General features: G+C 42.9%; 1 protein-coding gene and 1 pseudogene across 2 annotated transcripts; both read right to left on the minus strand.

Annotated features, from left to right (window-relative positions):
• Positions 1 to 1,083: 1,083 nt before the first annotated feature.
• LOC118396877 (collagenase 3-like) lies at positions 1,084 to 4,791 on the minus strand (annotated as a pseudogene).
• A 9,763-nt stretch (positions 4,792 to 14,554) lies between these two features.
• mmp20b (matrix metallopeptidase 20b (enamelysin)) lies at positions 14,555 to 22,764 on the minus strand. 2 transcript variants are annotated; one of them, XM_035791364.2, is made up of 10 exons: positions 22,416 to 22,764; positions 18,061 to 18,305; positions 16,937 to 17,085; positions 16,571 to 16,696; positions 16,279 to 16,440; positions 15,943 to 16,114; positions 15,710 to 15,843; positions 15,121 to 15,277; positions 14,902 to 15,005; positions 14,555 to 14,800 (listed from the first exon to the last, which is right to left on the minus strand). In XM_035791364.2, the coding sequence occupies exons 1-10, from the start codon at positions 22,554 to 22,556 to the stop codon at positions 14,700 to 14,702; spliced, it is 1,491 nt and encodes a 496-aa protein (XP_035647257.1). In that variant the 5' UTR covers positions 22,557 to 22,764; the 3' UTR covers positions 14,555 to 14,699. The 2 variants fall into 2 exon arrangements, with proteins under 2 accessions (XP_035647257.1, XP_035647258.1); XM_035791365.2 differs by lacking the exon at positions 22,416 to 22,764 and adding an exon at positions 19,413 to 19,594 and having other exon boundaries at positions 14,556 to 14,800.
• Between the last annotated feature and the right edge of the window lie 2,580 nt (positions 22,765 to 25,344).

Genomic DNA, 25,344 nt, shown 5'->3' on the forward strand with positions numbered 1-25,344 from the left:
TGTCTATGCCAGAAGGTACAGTAAACATGTCGATTCACACAACATCTGACTTTTATTTGAATCCCTAGGCTATGCTGACAGGAGTTTGACATTAATGAAGAAGTAGACGAACAACCCTTGATCTATTACACACATACCCAACAGTTATATGCACGTAATTTGATATATATCAAATACAGCAATCACTTATTTATTACATTTCAACTTTATTTTGACAGGGAGTCATGCTGAGACCAAGGTCTCTTTTAGAGATGAGCCCATACACATATTCATATTTATGGATGAATATCAAAGTAGACATACACTCTATAACAGCTTTCCTTTGTTTCGTAGTGATAGACAAGCAAGAAACACAGCGAGCTCCTTGGTCTTCATATTGCCACTTGCTCAGTGGTGGTGCCCCTTGCTTAGTGGTGTTGCAGACTTTAGGGCTATTCAGAACACGTTTATATATACTGAGATCATGTGACACTTAGATTGCACACAGGTGCACTTTATTTAATTAATGTGACTTCTGAAGGTAATTGATTGCTCCAGATCTTATTTAGGGGCTTCATAGCACAGGGGTGAATACATATGCACGCACCAATTTTCAGTTTTTAATTTTTTAGATTTTTTGAAACAAATTAGTTTTTTTTCATTTCACTTCACTATTTTGGACTATTTTGTGTATGTCCATTACATGAAACTCAAATATAAATCCATTTAAATTACAGGTTGTAATGCAACAAAATAGGAAAAAATGCCAAGGGGGTGTCACGAATAACTAGGAGTGGTGGGTGTGGAGTCAGGCGCAGAGAGCAATGCTTCCAATGCCTACGAACAGGGAGAGGACAGTACTTCCCCCTAAGACCCCGCACCGTCCTCTCAATTCCCGGATGACCCGAGGAGGGTAGCGTGTGGTCCCACCGGATCCATTTGTCACGATGCCAATAATATTGTCACGAACACCAAGCGGCACGTACTTCCGGCCCGCTGGACACTGTGGTGGCATGGGTTCTAACCGTGATGCCCGCGTCCACCTCCCATACCACCAGTGCCAACAGACATGATGCCGGTAGTATGGGAGTAGGATCGGTGGACCGCTCCTCGGTATCATAGAGACGGGACAGCGCGTCGGCCTTAGTGTTAAGGGAACCTGGTCTACATGAGATGGTGACTCCTGGGAAGTGCTGCGTTTACCTGGAGGTTTATCGCACAATCCCCTCGTCGATGAGGTGGTAATTGGGTCGCCCTCTTTTTACAGAAAGCGATAGCCAAATCGGCATATTCAGAGGGGATGCACACAGTGGAAACCTGGTCTGGACTCTCCACCGTCGTTGCACCGATGGAAACTCCTATAAACCTACCTGAACACTCCTCTGACCACCCCTTTAGAGCCCCCTGTTTCCATTAAATCTTAGGATTGTGAATAGCCAACCAGGGAACCCCCAGCACCACTGGAAATGCAGGAGAATCAATGAGGAAGAGACTAATCCGCTCCTTATGACCCCCGTGCATTACCATGTCCAATGGAACCATGGCCTCCCTTACCAGCCCTGACCCTAACGGTCGACTATCTAGGGAGTGCACGGGGAAGAGTTGGCCTAACTGCACCAACAGAATCCCTAACCTATGAGCGAACCCACGGTCCATAAAACTCCCAGCTGCACCTGAATCGACTAGCCCCTTATGCTGGAAGAGGGGGAAAACTCAGGAAAAGAGATTAGTACAAACATATGACCAACAGGGAGCTCTAGGTGAGTCTGGTGCTGACACACCTGGTGTGTCCGAGCAGTGCTCTGCCTGCCCTCTCGACTCCCAGACGAGCTCCTCCAGCACCGATCGGCAGTGTGCCCTCGCCGACCACAACTGGTGCAGGAGGAGACTCCTCCTCCGGTTCTCCTAGATGCAGCACCCCCTAACTCCATGGGTGTTGGAGCGGGAGTGCTGGGGGGTGGAACAAACAGACCCGCCCTGGACGCGCACGAGCAGCTAGCAGGTTGTCCAGTCGGATTGACATGTCGATGAGTTAATCTAGGGTGAGGGTGGCGTCCCGACAAGCTATCTCCCAGCGGAGTTCCTCCCGGAGGCTACACTTATAGTGGTCCATCAGGGACCTGGCAGCCGTTCCTTCATACTTCCTCGGGGGCGCGAGCCGAAGAGCGCTGGGTCCGGACGCCACCAGAGAAGTTGGTAGCGCAGGCTGAGGAGGAGCTGGAGATGAAGTAGGGAGGCCGTTCCTCTGCCATCTGTCCATTCTCTCCATCATCTGATCCATCGCCGTCCCGATCCGGTGTAGGATGGATGTGTGATGGAGGACACGCTCTTCCATGGATGTGAGAGGGGGCGCAGCTGCTCCTGCTGACTCCATGGCTTTTGGTGCGGGTTTCTGTCACGGATAGCTAGGAGTGGTGGGTGTGGAGTCAGGCGCAGAGAGCAATGCTTCCAATGCATACGTTTATTAAGCTGGGTTTAGCCAACAAACAGGCAAAAATACCAATAAACAGGTATGTCCCCAAAACCAGGGAAAATAACAGACAGCAAAAAACGTAAGCAAAACAATTCACTACTGATAGTGAGAATAAGCCCGCACAAAAACAGGTGGGCCCTGGAAGTTTAAATAGGCCATAATTAACAACAAATAAGTAACAGGTGAAAACAATCAAGACAAAACTAACAGAAAAAAAAGGGAAGCGGTGGCAGCTAGTAGACTGGTGACGCCGAGCGCCGCCTGAACAGGGAGAGGAGCCACCTTCGGTGGAAGTCGTGACAGGGGGTGAATACTTTTGCAAAGCACTGTATTCCCCACTATTTGTCACCTGTGGAAATATGAGACAAAGGAAATACTGTTTGTACAAGAGAGAGTTTGGGAGTGGGAGTACACAAATCAAATTTAGCTGTCATTTTTTGTGCTTTTGACATTCCTGTCATTACTGTACCTTCAAACAGATGTACCACATATTTAGCTGGGAATTCATAGGCAGCATCGACATAGTTAATCTGAGCCCATCTCGAGATCACTTTAGTCAGCCTAATTCCTTGGACAGCCGTGCTCTTCAGCCAGTAGTACCTATAATGACAGAGAATCAGCTTGAAACACAGGTTGCAATCATACAGGCCTTTTCTTACAAGATAATGATACAATTGTCTTGCATTGGAAATGTTTGCAAGGATCCAACTCACCCATTTTTGAAGAAGTACAGTTCTCCCCTGATCGAGGAGACTGCTTCAAACACCAGGTCCCGGTTGCACTGCTCGTCTTTGGGGTTGGGTCTGGAGTCTGGCTTGGGGTTCTCTGTTGGCTCCTCGGGTTCTGGCTCTGGTCCTGGTTTGGGTTCTGGCTTGGGTGTAGGCTTGAGATGAGGTGTACAGGTACCTTTAAGGTAACACACACCACACAAACATGTAAATAGGATTCCATAAAGATAGTAATAAAAACACATGTAGTGAACAGAATTATTCTATAGAAATGTTGACAATGTGTTTGATTACCATAGAGGGCATGGACCCCACGTCTGTCATCATCAGGCAGTGTGTATCCATTGTATTTACATACTGATAGGTGGGGAACATCAGAGCTCTCCTGTCCCTGGAGTGGTCAAGTCCCAGAGCGTGGTCAAACTCATCGGCCGCCACCAACTGCAGATTCACTTCTGAGGACAACATTACATGTGAGTCTGTTGAATAAGTGAATTGGGCAACACTGTGTTTTAAATATTGTTGTGTGTTCAGATGGTCACCCCGCTAGCTCATTGTCCAGGTTTCGTCGTCATCAAAGTGTGTGTCCCGTCCAGGGGAGTTGGTAAGGGATAAGACACCATTCTGCCATCAAAAGGATAGAAGTCCCCATGATCTGTGTTTGGACAAGCGAGATTTAAGATATTTTGTCAGTAGTGTATAGAGATGGTATTGAATCCATGCCATTGTGATAGTCCATACTCACATCAACCCTTGAAGAGGATCATGATGTCGGCAGTGTCAGTGTGGATCTGTTTGAAGTCTTGAGGGATTATATCACTGTAGATTTGGAAGGCCTAGGCTATAGTTGCATCTACATCACTCTGCCTTGGGTCTGGTGTGTACTGAGTGATTCTGTTAAATACAAGTCATTCAGCACTCACTCATTGACATTACCTGATAAGTAAAAGGGACCCATTCTACTCCTGCAGTGCAATCTAGGCATTGCACAATGACCCAGGCTGGGTAACAACGGATTTGACATTTCAGCAGATGATCAACAATTATCCATGAATACCATATTATTTTCCTTGACTTTAGCTGTCAAACTTAATGCACTTAAAGAGCTTTTACTATACCTGTAGGTGACAGTGCTCTTCTCCCATTTTTGTTTCCTGTGGAAGTGTCTATATCTGCTGATGTCAGACACTCCACACATGGACTCCTTCATCACCTCCAGAGTGCCTGCATGGCCTCCAGGCTCTTGTGAGGCTTGATAATGCTAATATGATTTTGGCAACCCCACATCTGTGTAGTATTGAGACATGGTGTATTGAGACCTGGTGTAGGAGGAGGATAAGAGACAACATTATAACCTATCATGCCTATTAGGACTCTCATGCAAAACAGTACAAGCATAACAAGTGGGCTAACAAGTATTTTCTCGCCTCAATCTGAGATAATACTGACAATACGGATAGCAACACACTGAGCCAAGCGATGCTAAATTACCCCAGCAACTGTCTCGTCGTCCTCTGGTGATGTCTGGACCTCTGGAGTGCTGGTGGGGGCAGCCTGACACAGACCCAAACAGGCCAGAAACAGGACCGCGGAACCCGTAGAAAGACCCATAATTTACAAACCTGTGGTAATGCAGAGAGGGGAGACCCTCTCTTTCTCTATCACCCTGCCCTGTCCACACTCTCTTTTATATGATCCCTAATAACCTGTGGTGTACATGGTTCCAATCAGAACATGAGTGAGATGCCAAGGTCGGCTTTGTGCTGTTGAACATTGCTGTAAAGGTTAGGACATGCCCCTATTCTCAAGGAAGAGGGATCGTCCTCCTAATAACATTTTTGGAGGTGGTGCGTAGAGTTTGGGGTGATTGTTGGGGTGAGGTTTATGGCATACTGTAGGTACACATTGTCAGTGGTTAGTTTGAATATTTTTGATCAGTCAATGGAAGCACATCTATTAACATTCAAACTTCTAAGATACCACTGGGATTTAAGTGAACTGGCCTTGAAGATGGTTGCTTGATGATGTAATTTAACTTCTTGCAACACTGTCATCAACATTCAACTGGTGAGTTATCTTGGTTCATGCAAGGTGGCGTGCTTCTCTGGATAAGAGTGTCTCCTAAATTACTTCTGTAAGTACTATTCCATTTCATGAAGGAGTGTAGGGTCACGTCTAGTGTCTTTGACAGATATGTTAGCAGCCCAGCAATGCATTTGCTAGTATTCGACTCAGCTCCCGGTTCTGTCTGTAGTCATAGTTGTATGCCTTTTTTCCACTGAAGAGGTAGATAGTACCTGTTGATGAGAAAACATGATAGTGTTTTGTTAAAGTGGGCCTAGTAATCAAGATAACACAAATGTGTCAGGATTTCAAAATGTATGCAATTGAAGGCAAGGTGACATGGCAAACTGTTTTATAATAATATAATATAATATAATATATGCCATTTAGCTGACGCTTTTATCCAAAGCGACTTACAGTCATGTGTGCATACATTCTACGTATGGGTGGTCCAGGGAATCGAACCCACTACCCTGGCATTACAAGCGCCATGCTCTACCAACTGAGCCACAGAAGGACCACTTATATAGGTTTTATAGGCTACCTTGTAACTCAAATGCAGCATCAACTCTCCTCCCAATACCTGGCCAGTCTGATGAACGTCTGTGTTCATCGTATCTATACATTGTATAAAAAATAAACATTGAACTTATAAGTGATGTATTGCTTATGTGCAGTTGCTTTCTAACATGTCTCATTGTTAAACACTAGATGGCAGGCTTTGCCTCTCAGGAGCTAGAATGCCTATTCATCAAACACTGCAACAGTCAAGACATACCAAAACAGTGGACGTTTGGAAACATGATACTTTCTGCAACAGAATACTGTATTATACTGTAATTACCATTCACTTTATGTTTGTCATTTACCCAAAAACATTGTGTTAGAGACTGTGTGTTACTTGTAGTAATCGTGTCCTATGAAGAATAAGGATTTTTCCATATTCACTGATATGAACAGCAGCCTCAATGTTCCTTACTCTGGCTGGGAATCCATAGTCATGTATGGAGCCAAAGTGGCTTTTCATCTTAAGCTGTCAAACCACCCAGTACGTAGGACCTGAAACACAGAGCACCTCCACTGGAACACTATGAAAACCATACCACAAGAACTGCCAGATGGCAATAAGCTTTGTGAGCTTCTTGCATGAGGTGTGACAATTTTGACATGGGGCTATAATTTAGGTCCAGTTGTTCTTTGAAACAGTTTTCTGTTTCAAATCTAGCCTTGTCATGCTGTGAGGCCTAAGTGAGGCCTTTGAGGCGATCAGACTGCACATTACCAGTGAAGACATATGCCACGCCTTTGGCAGGGATGTCATTGGCCGCACCCACAGGAGAGTTGATGCTGGGAAAGTATGTGCTGTTGGGGCCCTCTCTCAGACGGTTCCAGTATGTTGTCCATGTTGTCCTCAACCACATGTACCTGGAAGGAAACAAACCGCTGTGTTGGGGCAAATAAGAATTTATACTATAAAAATCATATTGCATAATTCTAACCTCCTTCACATGTTTTTTAAAGAGAACTATCTCCTTCCCGAACACTGCCACTGCATCAACAGAGAAGTTGGGATCACACTTCTTAGGAAGGTTAGGTGGATCCTGTTTTCTGACTGTCTTGCCTTGGAAATAAAAGCAGTCTCCAATGTTTAGATAGAAATCCACCAAAAATGGACCATGTGATAACTATGGTGATTTCAACTCAACTGCTGGATTACCAGCGTGTCACCTCATGGCAGTGTGTACTGTGCTCCATTTTAATACTTGTAGTTGGGGTACATGAGAGATGAGGGGTCTTTGGAATGGGAGAGACCAAGGGAGTGGCCTGACTCATGGGCTGCAACAGTGAACAGGTTGTAACCTAAAACAGCATCCAATGAGAAATGTTTTATTTCTCTATAATCATATTTGAAATCCTATTTTATTGTGTTTTATAAAAACAATTCAGATCCTCATGTTATGCTTGGAGCAGTGGCCCTACCTAGCTTGCAATGCCCCATTGTCCAGATTTCATCCTTGTCAAAGTGCACGTCTCCCCCCATGCACTCCCTTGGCTTGAAGGCGTCAGCCTGAACACCTGTGGGGCCATCAAAGGGAAAGAGGTTTACATGAGCTACGATGGATAGATGGAGAGAGATTTTCTAACAGTCATCTACCTGGAAACTGGCTCCAGTAAGTATATAACTATAGCGCAATTAAAATCTCACATGCAGCCACACACATTCTCTACCACCTCTATTAGAAACTACACTGAACTGAACAGAGACTGATTTAGGGTCAGAATACACTTTCTTGTGAAGGAGAGGACAATGTCTGCCTTGTCGTGGTAGACATTGATGAATTTCAGTGGGGCCGCCCGTATTACTCCAGATTTTCAGGGCCAAACGGAATGAGGTATCCACCTCTTCCCTTGTAAGGTCAGGGGTGTACTAAGCAATCCTGCTTGTCATTGGCACACAGACAACACAGAAAAGCATGAAGCAACCTGAACGAAATATGACTAGTTATATCCAGTGAGCTGGTAATCTATTGGCAGGTATTGATTATTGCAATTCAGTGATGAAACAAAACTGTGAAGTTATGATAACTTTGTTAATTTTGTGGATTATGTAATTCGTCTTATACACTGAATGTACAAAACATTAGGAACAGATTCCTAATATTGAGCTGCACCCCCTTTACCCTCAGAACAGCCTCAATTTATCGGGGCGTGGACTCTACATGGTGTCGAAAGAATTCCACAGGGATGTTGACCCATGTTGACTCCAACTCTTCCTACAGTTGTGTCAAGTTGGCTGGATGTCCATTGGGTGGTGGACTATTCTTGATACACACGGGAAACTGTTGAGCGTGAAAAATCCTGAAGCGTTGCAGTTCTTGAAACACTCAAACCGGTGCACCTGGCACCTACTACCATACCCCGTTTAAAGGCACTTATATCTTTAGTCTTGCCCATTCACCCTCTGAATGGCACACATACACAATCCATGTCTCAATTGTCTCAAGGTTTAAAAATCCTTCTTTAACTTGTTTCCTCCCATTCATCTACACTGGTTGAAGTGGATTTAACAATTGACATCAATAAGGGACCATAGCTTTCACCTGGATTCACCTGGTCAGTCTGTCATGTTCCTAATATTTTGTACACTCAGTGTAATTCCCTGCAGTTAAAACATATGAAAGTCTGTTTTGGGAAGTGACAGTGCTTTTGGAAATTATTCAGACACCTTGACTTTTTCCACATTTTGTTACATTACAGCCTTGTTCTAAAATGTATTTAAAAAAAATAAAACCTCAGCAATCTACACACAAAACCCCATAATGACAAAACGAAAACAGGTTTTTAGAAAGTTTTGCACATTTATTACAATTAACAAACAGAAATAGCTTTTTTACATAAGTATTCAGACCCTTAGCTATGAGACTCGACATTGAGCTCAGGTGCATCCTGTTTCCATTTACCATCCTTGAGATGTGGTAAATTCAATTGATTGGACATGATTTGGAAAGGCACACACCTGTCTATATAAGTTCCCACAGTTGACAGTGCATGTCAGAGCAAAAACCAAGCCATGAAGTCGAAGGAATTCGAGGCACACATCTGGGGAAGGGTACCAAAAAAGTTCTACAGCATTTAAGGTCTTCAATGGAAGTAGTTTGGAACCACCAAGACTCTTCCGAGAGCTGGCCGCCTGGCAAAACTTTGCAATCAGGGGAGAAGGGCCTTGGTGAGGGAGGTGACCAAGAACCTGATGATCACTCTGACAGAGCTCTAGAGTTCCTCTGTGGAGATTGGAGAACCTTCCAAAATGACAACCATCTCTGAAGCAATCCACCAATCAGGCCTTTATGGTAGAGTGGCCAGACAGAAGCCACTCCTCTGTAAAAGGCACATGTCAGCACGCTCTGAGTTTGCCCAAAGGCACCTAAAGGCTCTCATACCATGAGAAACAAGATTTTCTGGTCTGATGAAACCAAGATTGAACTCTTTGGCCTGAATGACAAGCGTCACGTCTGGAGGAAACCTGGCACCATCCCTATGGTGAAGCATGATGGTTGCAGAATTTTTCATCTGCAAGGACGGGGAGACTAGTCAGAATCGAGGCAAAGATGAACTGAGCAAAGTACAGAGAGATCCATGATGAAAACCTTCTCCAGAGCACTCAGGACCTCAGGCTGGGGCAAAGGTTCACCTTCCAACAAGACAACGACCCTAAGCACACAGCCAAGACAAAACAGGAGTGGGTTATGGACAAGTCTCTTAATGTTTTTGAGTGGTCCCGCCAGAGCCCGGACTTGAACCCGATCGAACATCTCTCTCTGGAGAGACCTGAAAATATCTGTGCAGCAACGCTCGCCATCCAACCTAACAGAGCTTGAGAAGATCTGCAGAGAATGGGAGAAACTTTACACTGAGTAAAGGGTCTGAATACTTATTCAAATGTGATATATTTATACATTTGCAAAAATGTTTTTTAAAAGTTTTTGCTTTGTCATTATGGGTATTGTGTATAGATTGATGAGAGCAAAAAAACGATTTAATCGATTTTAGAATAAGGCTGTAGAATAACAAAATGTGGAAAAAGTCAAGGGGTCTGAACACTTTCCGAAGGCACTGTATATCTATATTCTGACAGATACCTAGAATATCAGTGGAGAAAAAGCCAAAAGATCAAATGTATTTCTTTATTTTACTAGTCGGGTTAATTAAGAACAAATTCATATTTACAATGACGGCCTGGCTTGAGGCAAAGGGCCTCCTGTGGAGCAGGAGGAGGGAAAAGAAAATGGTACAACAAGACGGACAGCACAGACAGAAGACACTTGTCAGCAGAAAGAAGAAGACATTGTGACTGCTAACACAAAACAGATAATAACATGTGCCTACCTGTAGGTGAAGGTGTGATTCTTCCACTGAGGCTGGTCAGGGTAAAAGCTGTAGTTTTCCACAACAGGCAGTACACACCTGTGCTTCCTCATCAGAGAGAGGGACTGGAGATCCAGTTTACCAGTCTTCTTCAGACTAAAGAAACCCTTCATCTCCCTGATCTTATCCTCCAGGGCTGAGGTTGAGGTGGCCCTCTTACTGCAGGGCAAGGGACCACTGCTGTGGCTCATGTGGTAGAACATCCTCAGGTACCTTATCAACCAGCTGGTTACTAACCAAATGCCCACTGATAGCAGGTCACTTCTCTTATATGGACAAATATGTCTTATTTGTCCTAAAGTAGGCAACATTTGAAGTTATCCAGAAAACAGCATTTGCTTGAGCTAAAGTAGTCATAACTTTTAGTTGTCCTAAAGTGCACCTGCTACTGTAGGTATACTCAACTTTTACCATTGAAAAACAGAAAATAACTAGAATTGCAATACCTGAGGAATTAGGCGAAACAATCAATGTACTCCAATACTGTTTTTTAACCATTTTCCAGAAGATTTTCAAAAGAGTGGATGAAGACACAAAACTCAGCCAATTCCATGTCCTCAGGCCTTGGCCATTGTTCCTTAGAGATGGGTAAAGTCCACTATAGATAGGAGCATGCTTAAGGTCTGGGGTGAATCACGTAGTTTCAAAGCCTTCAATCCTGCAGTTGCTGCCATTATTACCATGAGGTGTGTGGTAAGAATATATATACAGTGGGGCAAAAAAGTATTTAGTCAGCCACCAATTGTGCAAGTTCTCCCACTCAAAAAGATGAGAGAGGCCTGTAATTTTCATCGTAGGTAGAACACTTCAACTATGACAGACAAAATGAGAAAAAAAAATCCAGAAAATGCACCTGGCTACCTTGGTTAGCGTGCCCTGCGCCCGGCCCACCACAGGAGTCGCTGGTGCGTGATGAGTCAAGGATATCCCTACCGGCCAAGCCCTCCCTAACCCGGACGACGCTGGGCCAATTGTGCGTGCAGCTAGCTAGCTCACAGCTAGCTCACTTGGCACACAGTACCGAAGCTATCCCTGAGGCCCACCTCCCGGCCTACTCAGCTGTTCATCCGATCCCCACTCATACACGGCTGGAGCCCAAAACTCCACCGGATCCTTGCTGTAAACTCTGGACCTTGGCACCGGATCACCGCTGCTACCAATTGGCTATAGTGGCTGACGCCACTGCTACTAAGCCAGCACCAGTTAGCCGTGAGCCAGGCGCATTTCCTGGCTAGAAATGCCGTGTCGCCCGCGTGCTAGCGTAGTGGCGGCTTCCCTGTACCATCTACTGCTGCCATCTGGACACTATGATCACTTGGCTACATAGCTGATGCCTGCTGGACTGTCCATTAATCACGGTACTCCATTCTGTTTATTTATTTTTTATATGTCGGCCCCAGCCGCGAACTCAGGCTCTGTGTGTAGTTAATCCGACCCTCTGCCTAGTCATCACCATTTTACCTGCTGTTGTTGTGTTAGCTGTTGTTTTAGTTAGCTCTCCCAATAAATACCTGCAATTACTTTATGCCTCACTGTATGTCTCTCTCAAATGTCAATATGCCTTGTATACTGTTGTTCAAATTAGTTATCATTGTTTTAGTTTACAATGGAGCCCTTAGTTCCACTCTTCATACCACTGATACCTCCTTTGTCCCACCTCCCACATATGCGGTGACCTCACCCATTACAACCAGCATGTCCAGAGATACAACCTCTCTTATCATAACCCAGTGCCTGGGCTTACCTCCGCTGTACCCATACTCCACCATACCTCTGTCTGCACATTATGCCCTGAATATATTCTACCACGCCCAGAAATCTGCTCCTTTTATTCTTTGTCCCCAACGCTCTAGGCGACCAGTTTTGATAGCCTTTAGCCGCACCCTCATCCTACTCCTCCTCTGTTCCGCGGGTGATGTGGAGGTAAACCCAGGCCCTGCATGTCCCCAGGCACCCTCATTTGTTGACTTCTGTGATTGAAAAAGCCTTGGTTTCATGCATGTAAACATCAGAAGCCTCCTCCCTAAGTGTGTTTTACTCACCGCTTTAGCACACTCTGCCAACCCTGATGTCCTTGCCGTGTCTGAATCCTGGCTTAGGAAGGCCACCAAAAATTCTGAGATTTCCATACCCAACTATAACATTTTCCGTCAAGATAGAACTGCCAAAGGGGGAGGAGTTGCAGTCTACTGCAGAGATAGCCTGCAAAGTAACGTCACACTCTCCAGGTCCATACCCAAACAGGTCAAACTTCTAATTTTAAAAATGAATCTCTCCAGAAATAAGTCTCTCACTGTTGCCGCCTGCTACCGACCCCCCAGCTCCCAGCTGTTCCCTGGACACCATTTGTGAATTGATCGCCCCCCTATCTAGCTTCAGAGATTGTTCTGTTAGGTGTCCTAAACTGGGATATGCTTAACACCCCGGCAGTCCTACAATCTAAGCTAGATGCCCTCAATCTCACACAAATCATCAAGGAACCCACCAGGTACAACCCTAAATCTGTAAACATGGGCACCCTCATAGACATTATCCGGACCAACCGGCTCTCCAAATACACCTCCGCTGTCTTCAATCAGGATCTCAGCGATCACTGCCGCATTGCCTGTATCTGCTACGGGTCCGCGGTCAAACGACCACCCCTCATCACTGTCAAACGCTCCCTAAAACACTTCTGCGAGCAGGCCTTTCTAATCGACCTGGCCTGGGTATCCTGGAAAGATATTGACCTCATCCCGTCAGTTGAGGATGCCTGGTCATTCTTTAAAATGAACTTCCTCACCATCTTAGAGAAGCATGCTCCTTTCAAAAAATGCAGAACTAAGAACAGATATAGCCCTTGGTTCACTCCAGACCTGACTGGCCTCGACCAGCACAAAAACATCCTGTGGCGGACTGCAATAGCATTGAATTGTCCCCACGATATGCAACTGTTCAGGGAAGTCAGGAACCAATACACTCAGTCAGTCAGGAAAGCAAAGGCCAGCTTTTTCAAGCAGAAATTTGCATCCTGTAGCTCTAACTCCCAAAAGTTCTGGGACACTGTAAAGTCCATGGAGAACAAGAGCACCTCCTCCCAGCTGCCCACTGCACTGAGGCTAGGTAACACTGTCACCACCGATAAATCCATGATAATCAAACTTCAACAAGCATTTCTCAACGGCTGGCCATGCCTTCCTCCTGGCTACTCCAACGTAGGCCAACAGCTCCCCCTGTTACAGACCTATATCCATCCTTCCCTGCCTTTCTAAAGTCTTCGAAAGCCAAGTGAACAAACAGATCACAGACCATTTTGAATCCTACCGTACCTTCTCCACTATGCAGTCCGGTTTCCGACCTGGTCACGTGTGCACCTCAGCCACGCTCAAGGTCCTAAACAATATCATAACCGCCATTGATAAAAGACAGTACTGTGCAGCCGTCTTCATCAACCTGGCCAAGGCTTTCGACTCTGTCAATCACCAAATTCTTATTGGCAGACTCAGTAGCCTCTGTTTTTCTTATGACTGCCTTGCCTGGTTCACCAACTACTTTGCAGACAGAGTTCAGTGTGTCAAATCGGAGGGCATGTTGTCCGGTCCTCTGGCAGTCTCTATGGGGGTGCCACAGGGTTAAATTCTCGAGCCGACTCTTTTCTCTGTAAAAAATGGCTTAAGGACAACAAAGTCAAAGTATTTGAGTGGCCATCACAAAGCCCTGACCTCAATCCTATAGAACATTTGTGGGCAGAACTGAAAAATCATGTGCGAGCAAGGAGGCCTACAAACCTGACTCTGTTACACCAGCTCTGTCAGGAGGAATAGGCCAAAATTCACCCGACTTATTGTGGGAAGCTTGTGGAAGGCTACCCGAAACGTTTGACCCAAGTTAAACAATTTCAAGGCAATGCTACCAAATAATAATTGAGTGTATGTAAACTTCTGACCCACTGGGAATGTTATGAAATAAATAAAAGCTGAAATAAATCCTTCTCTCTACTATTTTTCTGACATGTCACATTCTTAAAATTAAGCGGTGATTCTAACTGATCTAAGTCAAGGCATTTTTACTAGGATTACATTTCAGGAATTGTGAAAAACATAGTTTAACTGTATTTGGCTAAGGTGTATGTAAGCTTCCAACTTCAACTGTATATTGTTTCCTGCACGTTGGCTACACGTTTGCACGTCAATCGTCTATTTAATCTTTCCAAATGTCCAAATGACTGGTTTCATATCCTCATTACAATCTCAACCACACTTGCTGATGTGTGATCTGAAATATATGATCTAGGCAATGTTTATGAAATGAGCCATATCAACTTACCCATTCATTTCTGTCTAATGTGCTGGGAGTATGTTGGTATTATGTAACACATTCTTGTCTCACAGTTTATTCATGAACCTGCACATATTTACTAAATGCTATCCTTACCGGCAACCTAATACGTTGGACTAAATTCCACGTTATCATTATGCATACAGTTTTGTACAGCTTTGCATAACCTTTATTGCATTTTGGACAAAAACATTTAAATTCCCATGAATTCACTAGCATCCGAGCCAGGTATTTGCTTTCTCAGTTCCAACAACTTGTTTCTGGGTATAATCGTACTTGTACACGTGTGGTCCAACGAAGAAGTAGATGACACCTAGGATGAACAAAAATTGAACAATTAGAAAGAAAAACTTTTACTAAATGTTCCAATTGAGCTGGCATGGTCTTTGTTGTCGTGATGTAAAAGTAGCTAACCATCTTTGTAGACAGCAGCATCGATAGTAGTATTGAGCCCTTGGAAATCATCACTGATGTACTGTGGGTATCCAGCATCCATAACTCTTCGGTTTTCATTATAACTGAAAAAACGTCCACAATACAGTTTCTCTGCAATATATTCAATATGCTATAATGATATTTTGTACTGTAGGCTAATGACTGTACACTGGTGATGTTTCAGAATGCCAGGCTCACCTGTAGTAAATGTCGTGAATGAAGAATAGCGTGCGTCCTGTTTTGACGATGTGTACCGCTGCGTTTACTTCCTGAACCCATGGTGGGAAGCCAAAGTTGCTGATGGGTTTAGGTTTGCCTTTCACAATGGAACCCTTCACCGTCCAGTACATGGATTCTGGAACAAACAGAGGATGGCTCATAGTTTGAAAGGAATAGAGATATGTTTAACCTTTTATTCAATAATGAATAATGCAAATCTTGGCGATATAGGCTCTGCTCCTTCAGGGTAGCTCACTGCCCAAGCAAAGCGTCAATATATAAAAGGACTTAGAAGCAGTGAAGCACGGTAGACTATACCAATCCCCCAGCAGGAAACAGAACCTAACAGGTGGGGTCTGGGGTGGTGGTGGGAGCAAACGAAGGAAACACATACTAGCAGTAGCAGAAAGCGGCAGCAGGGTGTCTGAGCAGAATCGGTCAGCTGAAATAGGCCGCCAAATAAGGTAGGTGTGATTGATACACTTCACTTTTTTCTCCGAAAATTAGTCCTATCATTCGTTACACACGGTTAACCATGATGGGGTAGTATGGTAGGAGATGTCTGTACCATGAATCAGGTAAGCAGTGGATCGCCGAGGGACCCAGAAGGCAGCATCAATTTTGGATTCAATCTTTGGCATGAAGTTGTTGATAGGACCTTCTTTTATATCATATTGCTGGTTGTGCTTGATCCATAGATACCTCCAGAAGGGGGGGAAAAACATGACATTTGGAACCCCAGATTTGTTTGCTTTTCATTCATCAATACTATTGGCATTTGAACAGGGTGGATGGACATACTTGTCTTTGAAAAAGAAGGTGGCATCCCCCAGGGTGGAGACAGCATCAAAGGACAGGTCAGCTGAACATTTGTTCTGCATCATCAGAGGGAAGTGGGAACCCAGGAACCAGGGGTTGTAAAGTGGATTCCAGCCATGTCTGGAGTAGTGATATGGCTGACTGTTTTTTGGACCTAAGGCACACCAAAATAAACATTTAGTCTGTGTCTGAAATTGCTATTCCTATGTATACACTATGCATTACAGTGCACAACTTTTAACAAGGGCCAAAGGCCCGTTACTGTATGATCTTATCCTACATTGAGAATTTGAATTTGTTGAATGTTCTCCTCCTTACCGTAAAGTGAGTTGATTATTGCTATGTCCTCTTTGGAGAGCAGGTTGTGTGAACTGCGACTGGATTTGTATGTAGGATACATCAGTGACTCTGGGTTTTGGGAGTGCCTTAAGCCTAAAGAATGACCAAACTCATGGGCTGCCACTAGATACAGGTTGAACCCTGAAATCACACAAACAGGAACATGCGCAATCAGTTTATTTGGTCATTCTCTCTTGTTTCAAAAAAGTAAACTACTGATCAGTACATATACAAAATAATTCAAATGATTCTGTAAAATAAAAATGGATACCCTTTGACCCTGCCGTCCAAGTTTCATCGTCGTCAAAGTGGGCATCGCCTCCAATTCCCTCTCCAGGGCCAAAGGCATGTGCCAAAGTGCCCTTAGACCCATCAAACGGGTAGGCATCACCATGCTCTTTATGTCCCAGAGGTTAGAGAAAACACACAACAAAATGTCAGAGTCAAAGCAATTGTTTTTGCTACTCCGTTGTTTTGGAGCTGAGTATTAGGAGCATCAAACAGTAAGTTAAATGTTTATTATTGATTCATAAAGTATCTGTAAGTCTATAAATAGTAAATAAAGTATATAGACTCTTTATAAAGTATACCTTAACGTAAAGTGTTATCTAGAAAGACCACAATAGTTGTTACCCACCAAAGGTAGCAAACTCCACCATGATGTCGGCCCTCTGTGTGCGTGACCTGACAAAGGTCAGAGTGCTGGCCCTGGCCCAGACGCTGAGCGCCGACTCGATCAGAGAGTCCACCTTGCTGTGAGGCAAATCACTGGTGTACCTGCCAATGCTGCAAGATCAAACAATTACCTTTAAAACATTTAAAAGGCACTGTTGTTTTTCTGTGACTAGCGCTGACCTAACATAATCGCAAGGTGTGCTTTCACCGTAAAGCCATTTTGGAATCTGACACAGTGGTTGCATTAAGGAGAAGTTTATCTATATTTCCATGTATAACACTTGTATCTTTTATCAATGTTTATTATGAGTATTTCTGTAATTTGATGTGGCTCTCTGCACTTCTGAACATAACGCACCAATTTCAAATGAGGTTTTTGGACATAAAGATTAACTTTATTGAACAAAACACACATTTATTTTGTAACATGAAGTCCTGTGAGTGCCATCTGATGAGGATCATCAAAGGTTAGTGATTAATTTAAGCGCTATTTCTGATTTTTGTGTGCCCTCTCCTTGGCTGGAAAATGGCTGTATGGTTTTCTGTGGCTAGGCGCTGACCTAACATAATCGATGGGTGTGCTTTCGCAGTAAAGCCTATTTGAAATCAGACACTGTGGCTGGATTTACAAGAAGTGTATCTTTAAAATGGTGTAAAATACTTGTATGTTTGAGGAATTGTAATTATGGGATTTCTGTTGTTTTTAATTTGGTGCCCTGCAATTTCACTGGCTGTTGGTGAGGTGGGACGCTACCGTCCCACATATCCCAGAAAAGTTATTCAGAGTGACTTACAGGAGCAATTAGAGTTAAGTGCCTTGCTCAAAGGCACAATGGCAGATGTTTTACCTAGTCGGCTCAGGACTTGAACCAGCAACCTTTTGGTTACTGGCCCAATGCTCTTAACCACTACCTGCTACAGCCTCCGGTGAGCTAATACACAAATCCTGCGATAATATCATGCCTTCCAGGTGCCATGGATCTAATTTCAGAAGAATAGGGAAAGGGGGATACCTAGTCAGTAGTACAACTGAATGGATTCAACTGAAATGTGTCTTCCACATTTAACCCAACCCCTAACTGTTACCTGTAGGTGATGACGTTCTTGTTCCAGCGGTTGACTCGGTTGTTGTGACTGTAGTCCTCTACATCAGAGACCCCACAGCGAGGGGTACTCATCACCTCCAGGGTCTCAGAGTCCAGACTGCCTGTGGTGTTGAGGCCAAAGAAGCTCTGCATGTCCTTCACCTTGGAGGTGAACGAGGGCAGGTACCTCTTGATCCGAGCCAAAGGTTGCTCTTTCTTCAGGTTGTAATAATGCTGGAGGTACTCCTGAGAACAGATGAAAGCTTCTGTAGTGTCTCACTATCATATATCGTAACATCTTAAATCAATATTATGCAGACTGAGTAAGGACTCAATCACTTTGTTACAACTTCTTTTTGGAAACACTAGACATGTGGAAATACTGTAGCAAGGACAAACTTTATAGGGAATTGGAGGCAAAGGGTTCATATTATTTCCCCCATTCTTTCTAGTTCTGATATTCTAGCACAACTGTTGCGTGAGACTTGGCATAGCAGAACCATTAATGCTCAAACATAATTTTACGTCTGTGGTTCAACAATAATGCATAGTTTGCTCAAATCCATAAAATAAATATAGGATTTGTTCAGACGCAACCTTGAAATAATCACAATTATCCTGCAGTTTAATGGTCCCGCAGTGCATATCACATTTACATTCTAAATTAAAAACATATTTATTTTTGGAGCCTTGCCTTGCCAATCTTGGAACATATACTGTGCTTGATTGTGAGGGCATGTACATTCTGAGGTAATTGTGTTTAGCTCCGCCTCCCACCCACGACAACAAAAAAAAGGATTAAAAAAAGATTCTCAATATCTCACACAGTGTCATTACAGTATTTTGGGGGGGATTTTATTAGGATCACCATTAGCCAACGGCAGCTAGTCTTACTGGGGTTCGACACATAACGAAAAATACATTACAGACAAAATACTTGACAATTTACATACATTTAAAAACATTGACATGCGTATGTGTGTGTTCATCTATCAGTTACACGTCAGTACATACACATAAAAGTAGGTTGCATGGGGGAGAGGCATTGTGTCTGAGGTGTTGCTTTATTTGTTTTTTGAAACCAGGTTTGCCGTTCACTTTCACTATATGAGATGAAGGGAGTTCCATGCAATCATGGTACTGTATAATATTGTATGTTTCCTTTAATTGGTTTTGGATCTGGGTACAGATCTGTGTAAGTTCAATATTCAAGCAATTTGGAATTTCCAACACATTGTTTCTTATAAAAACAAGAGGCAATGTGGTAAATCTTTCCTCAATTCTTAGCCAAGAGAGACTGGCATGCATAGTATTGATATTAGCCCTCTAACTACAATGAAGAACAAAACGTACCGCACTCTTCTGGGCCAGCTGTATAGTAACTTGGTCTTTCTTTGCAACACTTGATCATATGACTAGACAATAATCAAGATAAGATAAAACTAGAGCTGTCACGCTCGTCATAATGAGTAGACCACGGCGCAGCGTGAGTAGAGTTCCACATATTTTAATAAACTCAAACTCACCAAAACAATAAAGCAAAAACAAAACATGAAGCTACTGGTGTGCCCTCAGGCAACTAAATGTAGACAAGATCCCACAAACACAATGAGGAAGATGGCTACCTAAATATGATCCCCAATCAGAGACAACGATAAACAGCTGTCTCTGATTGGGAACTATAACTATACTATTGAAATACATTTCACCTAGATGACAAACCTAGGTCACTATTACGCCCCAACCAACACACAGAATAAACAGCTCACTCTAGCAAGTCCGGAAGCTGTCACAGGAGGCATTGGGCTGTGACGGTGCACAGTGCGTAGAACCGCCGCAGGATATCCTGGACCGAGGAGACGTACTGGAGACCAGGAGCGCTGAGCCGGCACAATCTGTCCTGGCTGAATGCTCACTCTAACACGGTAACTGCCGGGAAGCTGGAGCAGTGCGCACCGGGCTGTGAATGCGCACTGGAGACACCGTGCGCATCACTGCATAACACAGTGTCTGACCGGTCACACCTTCCCCACGGTAAGCACGGGGAGTTGGCTCAGGTCTAAACCCTGAACAAAAACATTTTTGGGGGGCTCCCTCTCGTACTTCCGTCTTTGTTCTAACGCCTCATATCGTTGCCGTGCCGCTCTTGCTGCCTCCGACTGCTCCCTTGGAAGGCGATTCTCTCCGGCCTGAGTCCAGGGTCCTTCTCCATCCAGGATTGCCTCCCATGTCCATTCCTCCTGGCCACGCTGCTTGGTCCGTTTTTGGTGGGATCTTCTGTCACGCTCGTCGTAATGAGTAGACCAAGGCGCAGCGTGAGTAGAGTTCCACATATTTTAATAAACTGAAACTCATCAAAACAAAACAATAAAGCACAAACAAAACGTGAAGCTACTGGTGTGTACTCAGGCAACTAGATGTAGACAAGATCCCACAAACACAATGAGGAAGATGGCTACCTAAATATGATCCCCAATCAGTGACAACGATAAACAGCTGCCTCTGATTGGGAACCATATCATGCCACCATAGAAATACATTTCACCTAGATGACCCACCTAAGTCACTATCACACCCCAACCAACACAGAGAATAAACAGCTTACTATGGTCAGAGCCTGCAGGACTTTTACCTACTAATTATAACATATTGAATGTAGTCCAATGCATTAGGTTTCCTGTAAGGATAACATTTAGGAAATATTTGCTGGTTCATGAATCAAAACTGTGAGATAGGATATTATGTGTTACATAATATCAACACACCCCCAGCACATTAGACAGAAATCTTTACAACCATTGAATAAATATGTTTTGACCATGACAGTTTACAATCTAAGTTAACACCAATTAATTTAGTCTCCCCAACTATCTCAACAGCCACACCATTCATTGACAGATTCAGCTGAGGTCTAGAACTTAGGGAATGATTTGTACCAAATACATGCTCTTAGTTTTAGAGATGTTCAGGACCAGTTTATTAATTAATGGCCACCCATTCTAAAACTGACTGCAACTCTTTGTTTAGGGTTTCACTAGCTGTCGTTGCTGACAAGTATATGGTTGAATTATCAGTAAACATGGACACACAGGCTTTGTTTAATGCCAGTGGAAGATCATTGGTAAAAATAGAAAAGAGTAGAAGCCCAAGAGAGCTGCCCTGCGGAACACCACACTTTACATGTTCAAAATTAGAGAAGCTTCCATTAAAGAACACCCTCTCTCTTCAGATAGATAGATAGATAGATAGATAGATAGATAGATAGATAGATAGATAGATAGATAGATAGATAGATAGATAGATAGATAGATGTTGAAAAGCCATAACACATGTGTTTTCAACAACAGGTCATGGTAAATAATATTAAAGGTTGCACTGAAAACTAACAGTACATCTACCACAATCTTCTTATTATCAGTTTATTTCAACCAATTATAAGTAATTTGTGTCAGTGTAGTACATGTTAAGTGCCCTTCTCTATAAGCATGCTGAAAGGCTGTTAAATTGTTTAGATACAATACTATTTCTATTTGGTCAAACACAATTTGCTAAGAGCTGGCAGCAAACTGATATGTCAGCTATTAGAACCAGTAAAGGCAGCTTTACCATTCTTGGGTAGAGGAATGACTTTGGCTTCCCTCCAGGCCTGCTACTTTTCTGTAGGCTCAGATTAAAGATATGACAGATAGGAGTGGCTAATACTGGCTATAGATTCAGTTACCATCCTCAGTAGCTTTCCATCTAAGTTGAAGTGATTTGATTCGATGATCTGATTCGATGAAAGAATGAGGTGAATTTATCTTTCTGCACAAAATTATTTTCTGGCATTGTTTATATCATTGATCTTGGCTTCATAATACAGATTATTATTATTTTTGAGTTTAGTCACATCATTTCTCAATTTGTAGTAAGTCAGCCAGTCAGATGTGCTGCCAGACTCCATTTGCCTCATCTCTTTCAACCAAAAGTTTTTCAATTCCTTATCAATTCATAGAGCCTTAACAGTTCTCACAGTCAGTTTCTTAACAGGTGCATGTTTATCAATAATTGTAAAATCTTATACACAATTTTATACACTATCTTTTGGAGCCTTTACTTTCTGGGATATAGCCACTATATTGTGATCACTGCATCCAATGGGTACAGATACATCTTTAGAAAAAAGTTCTAAAGTATTTGTAAAAATGTGATCAATACATGTGGATGATGTAGTTTTCCCACATCCACAGTCATCCACCGTCAAACGTTAACATGTTATTTAAAAAGTGCATTTTTACGTACAGTAAACAATGTAACATGCAGTCCTTGTAAAATGTCTGTAATTTTGTAATTTAACTCATTAAATTATACACTTACTGTGGCCAGCTTTAGGTCCTCTTGGGTCTGTCCTGTGAGGAGTCCCGTGATCTCTTCTTCAGGAATTGATGTAGGAGCTGTAGAACATGGACCAGGCAGAACCAAGACCAGAACACAGGTCCAACAGAACAGAAGATGCATTTCTAATAGTAACCACACAGGATTGAAGTGTGGCTAGTTTGCATAGAGTAGCAAGTGCTGGTCAATGGGAAAGCCTTTTAACTGGTTATTATGAGTCATACTCACTCCGCCAAAGCCATGGAAGCCTCAAACAGCAGTATGGAAATAGGGAGGGGTTTAGTTAGAGCAAAGGGAGAGACAAAATGCATAAAAAATCATATCAAATGTAATATTTCATTGACGTTGTTATATAGTATGATAGTACTGTATGATATGTTTTCCTTTGACTATTGAAATTGATATTAAAAGGATAAATCTTAATGATATTCTCTGTCAAGCTGTGTCCATGACTCTGTGCTGATGTTGTGACGTGGATAAGTCCCTAAGACCCAAGTTTCTGTTGACAGTTAGTGAAATAAGTTGCTAACCCAGAGATAACCCCAGAGAAATGATGAAACTGATGCAGTAGTGAAGAAAACAGATTTGTTTTCACAATTAGCCTATGATCTGCAAAATATATTTGTCAGTAGACGGAATAATTATTTTCTTCCAAAATAAAATGATAAACATTTGTAATTTCATCATTTCTGGTAGCTACCTTCACTTTGTATTGCGTGAACTGACACAACCAATACAGCTATGCTGTCCACCAACGCATTCCAGTGTCTCCTGAAATACATTTAAAAGTTAACTGTTGTCCTAATTTAGTAAATCCATTTAACTCGTTTCTATGAAGAGCATCTAAAAAGGAACTCAAACGGGCTGTAATTGTAACTGTTGCAACTGTGGTTGGCTTTGGGCCTTTGATAAAGACAATGGCTGCCAGCCAGGATGCCTGCAGTAGGCCTGGTGGTTCCATGGCAAATTCAGGCTACAATTAGGCTTGATTGGGTGCTTCTGAGCTCAGATTTATAGCATCAGCAACATTCCACTGCTTGGCAGCATCCTCATTTTACATGGATTTTTCTCTGCCCTCCGTAGCAGGACTGCAGAATGCGTTAGTGCATGATTTGTGTTATGATTGAATTTCATAGTTCTTAAACATACACTTTAAAATATATACAGTGCTAGCCAAAAGTTTGGACACACCTACTCATTCAAGGGTTTTTCTTTATTTTTTACCATTTTCTACATTGTAGAATAATAGTGAAGACATCCAAAATATGAAATAACACATGTAGTAAGCAAAAAAAGTGTTAAACAAATCAAAATATATTTTATATGTGAGATTCTTGAAAGTAGCCACCCTTTGGCTTTATGACAGCTTTGCACACTCTTTTTTTGTGTAATTTCTTTCCTTCTTAATGCGTTTGAGCCAATCAGTTGTGTTGTGGCATGGTAGGGGTGGTATAAAGAATATAGTCAGTCGTATTTGGTAAAAGACCAAGTCCATATTATGGCAACACCAGCTCAAATAAGCAAAGAGAAACAACAGTCCATCAAGGTCAGTCAATACTGAATATTTCAAGAACTTTGAAAGTTTCTTCAAGTGCAGTCGCAAAAGCCATCAAGCTCTATGATGAAACTGGCTCTCAGAGGACCACCAATGGAAAGGAAGACCCTGCTGTAAAGAATAAGTTCATTAGAGTTACCAGCCTCAGAATTTGGTAATTAACTGCAGACAGCACCTCACAGAGTTCAGGTAACAGACACAGCTCAACATCAACTGTTCAGAGGAGACTGCGTGAACATTGCTGCAAAGAAACCACTACTAAAGTACACCAATAATAAGAAGAGACTTGCTTGGACCAAGAAACAAAAGCGATGGACATTAGGCTGGTGGAAATCTGTGATGAGTCCAAATGTGAGATTTTTGGTTCCAACTGTTGTGTCTTTGTGAGACGCTGAGTAGGTGAACGGATGATCTCCACATGTGTGGTTCCCACTGTGATGCATTGAGGAGGAGGTGTGATGGTGTGGGGGTGCTTTGCTGATTATTTATTTTGAATTCAAGGCCCACTTAACCAGCATGGCTACCACAGCATTCTGCAGCAATACTCCGTCCCATGTAGTTTGAACTTAGTGGCTTCATAATTTGTTTTTCAAAAGGGCAATGACCCAACACACCTTCAGTCTGTGTAAGGGCTATTTGATGAAGAAGGAGAGTGTTGGAGTGCTGCACCAGATGACCTGTCCTCCACAATTACCAGACCTTAACCCAATTGAGATGGTTTGGGATGAGCTGGACTGCAGAGTGAAGGAAAAGCAGCCAACAAGTGCTCAGCATATGTGGGAACTCCTTCAAGACCGTTAGAAAAGCATTCCAGGTGAAGCTGGTTGAGAGAATGCCAAGAGTGTGCAAAGCTGTCATCAAGGCAAAGGTTTGCTACTTTCAAGAATCTCAAATATAAAATATATTCTGATTTGTTTAACACTTTTTTAGTTACTACATGATTCCAAATGTGTTATTTCATAGTTTTGATGTCTTTACTATTATTCTACAATGAAGAAAATAGTCAAATAAAGAAAAACCCTTGAATGAGTAGGTGTGCCCAAACTTTGTACTGGTACTATATATCTTTATTTTTGAGAGTTACGGTAATGAAAGCTGATGTTTATAGTTTATTAGGCTGTTAAGTGTCATTTTGTGTGGGAACATTTGAGGGCTTGAAGTCATTTGTGGGCCCCCAGATTGGGGTAGAGAGGAAATGCGCTGAGAGAGTGAGGAGGGTAATTAAACAAGCAGGAGCAGTGTCTTTACTTTCCCATAGTCATGTTTGCCAGAACAAAACCATTGCCAGATTTGCTCTGAGTAAAACATCGGAAATGATTCAAAATCCCTTATGAGAAATATTCTATTCCAAATCGT

This window comes from Oncorhynchus keta, chromosome 18 (genome assembly GCF_023373465.1).
Source record: "Oncorhynchus keta strain PuntledgeMale-10-30-2019 chromosome 18, Oket_V2, whole genome shotgun sequence".
In the NCBI taxonomy this organism is placed as follows: domain Eukaryota; kingdom Metazoa; phylum Chordata; class Actinopteri; order Salmoniformes; family Salmonidae; genus Oncorhynchus; species Oncorhynchus keta.